This window comes from Hypomesus nipponensis, chromosome 22, assembly GCF_054491055.1.
Source record: "Hypomesus nipponensis isolate SF chromosome 22, ASM5449105v1, whole genome shotgun sequence".
In the NCBI taxonomy this organism is placed as follows: domain Eukaryota; kingdom Metazoa; phylum Chordata; class Actinopteri; order Osmeriformes; family Osmeridae; genus Hypomesus; species Hypomesus nipponensis.
Genome location: NC_140382.1, coordinates 20125001 through 20127500, shown reverse-complemented (window position 1 = coordinate 20127500; position 2500 = coordinate 20125001). Strand labels below are relative to the sequence as shown.

Here is a 2500-nt window from a genome sequence, read left to right as displayed (position 1 = left end):
TTCCACAACTTTGACAATCTTTTTATTTTTTGTTCTTCCTCTCAGTCTAACTCTTGTTCCCCTCCTCCTCCTTTTCTCTCCTCCTCCTTCCCCTCCTCCTCCTCTTCTCTCCTCCTCCTCCTCCTTCTCCTCCTCCTTCCCCTCCTCCTTCCCCTCCTCCTCCTCTTCTCTCCTTTTCCTCCTCTTTCCCCTCCTCCTCCTCTTCTCTCCTTCTCCTCCTCCTTCCCCTTCCTCCTCCTCTTCTCTCCTCCTCCTCCTCCTCCTCCTCTTCTTTCCTCCTCCTCCTCCTCCTCTTCTCTCCTCCTCCTTCCCCTCCTCCTTCCCCTCCTCCTCCTCTTCTCTCCTTTTCCTCCTCTTTCCCCTCCTCCTCCTCTTCTCTCCTTCTCCTCCTCCTTCCCCTTCCTCCTCCTCTTCTCTCCTCCTCCTCCTCCTCCTCCTCTTCTTTCCTCCTCCTCCTCCTCCTCTTCTCTCCTCCTCCTCCTCCTCCTCCTCTTCCTCTTCTCTCCTCCTCCTCCTCCTCTTCTCTCCTCCTCCTTCCCCTCCTCCTCCTCTTCCCTCCTCCTCCACCTCTTCTCTCCTCCTCTTCTCTCCTCTTCCTCTTCTTTCCTCCTCCTCTTCCCTCCTCCTCCTCCTCTTCTCTCCTCCTCCTCCTCCTCTTCTGTCCTCCTCTTCCTCCTCTCATCTTCACCTTCTACCTTCTCCGTCTCTGCACTACCTACCATTTTTGTAACATAATTAACTTTCATTTTTGAACTGCACTGGGAATTTCTAATGCTAATCTTAATGTCCTAGACCTCTTAACTTATCCTGAAAACCCTTTTTTTCCCTACCCAATTGAGCACTGCTGGGGTTCAAATTGTTCTCGCCCATCTCATTATCAACGCTTGAATTTATTTTCCGCTCGCCAGTATAAATCTCTATTAAACCCCTCTGTTCCCTCTCTCTCTCTGTGTCTATCCCTCTCTCTACTTCTTTCTCTTCCTCTCTCCCTCTCGTGACTAACCCAGGGAGAAAGGGAGAGAAATCGTGGCGTTTGCGTCTAAATCCACTATCTGGGAGATTTGAGTGATTCCCCCAACATGGCAATTAACTGCCTCCCAGAGCAGAGCGATGGGGGAGTGTGGGCGAGGGAGGGGGAGGGAGGGCGAGGGTGGGGGAGGGAGGGCGAGGGAGGGCGAGGGAGGGGGAGGGAGGGCGAGGGAGGGAGGGCGAGGGAGGGGGAGGGAGGGCGAGGGAGGGCAAGGGAGGGCGAGGGAGGGCGAGGGAGGGCGAGGGAGGGCGAGGGAGGGCCCCCCCCCCCGCTGAGGGGGGGGCCTCAGCGGGGGCCTCAGGGGGGGCCTCAGCGGGGGCCTCAGCAGGGGGCCTCCACTGATGCCCATGTTAAAAAGCCAACTTCCTCTTCCTCCTCTTCCTCCCACTCCTTCACCCAAACTTGCCAAAATCAAGAGATTAAGGAGGGAAAAAAGATGGAACTGTATTTATGTGCTCTGTTTGGTTTTGATTAAGGCTGTATATTAAAGGGATGTGTTAGAGTTCATTATTCTCTGTGATATTCCGGTCTTGTGGTTTGCTGTAGTGTCACTACAGTGTGTAAGTGTCTGATGTTCTGACAAAGTCCATTTCTATAGACGTTTACGGCTGACACTATCATCACATACCCTTCTCTGTTTATCTCTGTTTATCTCTGTCTCTGTCTCTGTCTCTCTCTCTCTGTGTCTCTCTCTCTCTCTCTATGTCTCTCTCTGTCTCTGTCTCTCTCTCTGTCTCTCTCTGTCTCTGTCTCTCTCTCTCTTTTTGTGTGTGTCTCTCTCTCTCTCTGTGTCTCTCTTTGTGTGTGTCTCTCTCTGTCTCTTTCTCTGTCTCTGTCTCTCTCTCTCTCTCTCTCTCTCTCTCTCTCTCTCTCTCTGTGTCTCTCTTTGTGTGTGTCTCTCTGTCTCTCTCTCTCTTTGTGTGTCTCTCTCTGTGTCTCTCTGTGTCTCTCTCTCTTTCTCTCTCTCTGTGTCTCCACCCTCTTATCTGTTCTTCTATGTCTTTTGTTCCCCCTCTGCACCTCTCTTCCCTTTCATCCCACCTCCCTCCTACCCTTTTTCTTTCCCCTCTCTCCCCCTTTCCCCTCCACCATCCCCACAGACATTGTCTGGGCAGCAACAGGAGATCTCCAGCCTGCAGCAGGGGAGGAGGGCGGTGGAGGAGGAGAGGGCCCTGATGAAGAAGGATCTGGAGGCCGTGCTGGATGAGCTGCAGAGGAAGAACCAGGATCTGGAGGCTGTGCTGGATGAGCTGCAGAGGAAGAACCAGGATCTGGAGGCCGTGCTGGATGAGCTGCAGAGGAAGAACCAGGATCTGGAGGTGAGCTGCTCCAACCATCCTGCACCCTCTTCTCCTGAACTAGCCAACCCTCCACCCTCTCCTCCTGGCTAAGATGTGGAGGGAGAGACCTCTCTCTGTCTCTGTCTCTTTCTAACTAGTAGATAAATACTTCATGTTGGTGAGAGAAGAG

The 2500-nt window shown here is 53.2% G+C and overlaps 1 protein-coding gene across 4 annotated transcripts in view; it reads left to right on the top strand.

Moving 5' to 3' along the window:
- cntln (centlein, centrosomal protein) overlaps positions 1-2500 on the top strand; it is a 104460-nt gene that overhangs the window by 10681 nt on the left and 91279 nt on the right. For all 4 annotated transcript variants that reach the window (XR_014740942.1, XM_084687153.1, XM_084687152.1 and 1 more), the window contains one exon: positions 2131-2349. Coding sequence is in view for 3 of the 4 variants with exons in the window: in XM_084687153.1 (XP_084543279.1) it covers positions 2131-2349 (219 nt within the window). In the remaining variant the exon portion in view is untranslated. The remainder of the gene's footprint in view (positions 1-2130; positions 2350-2500) is intronic.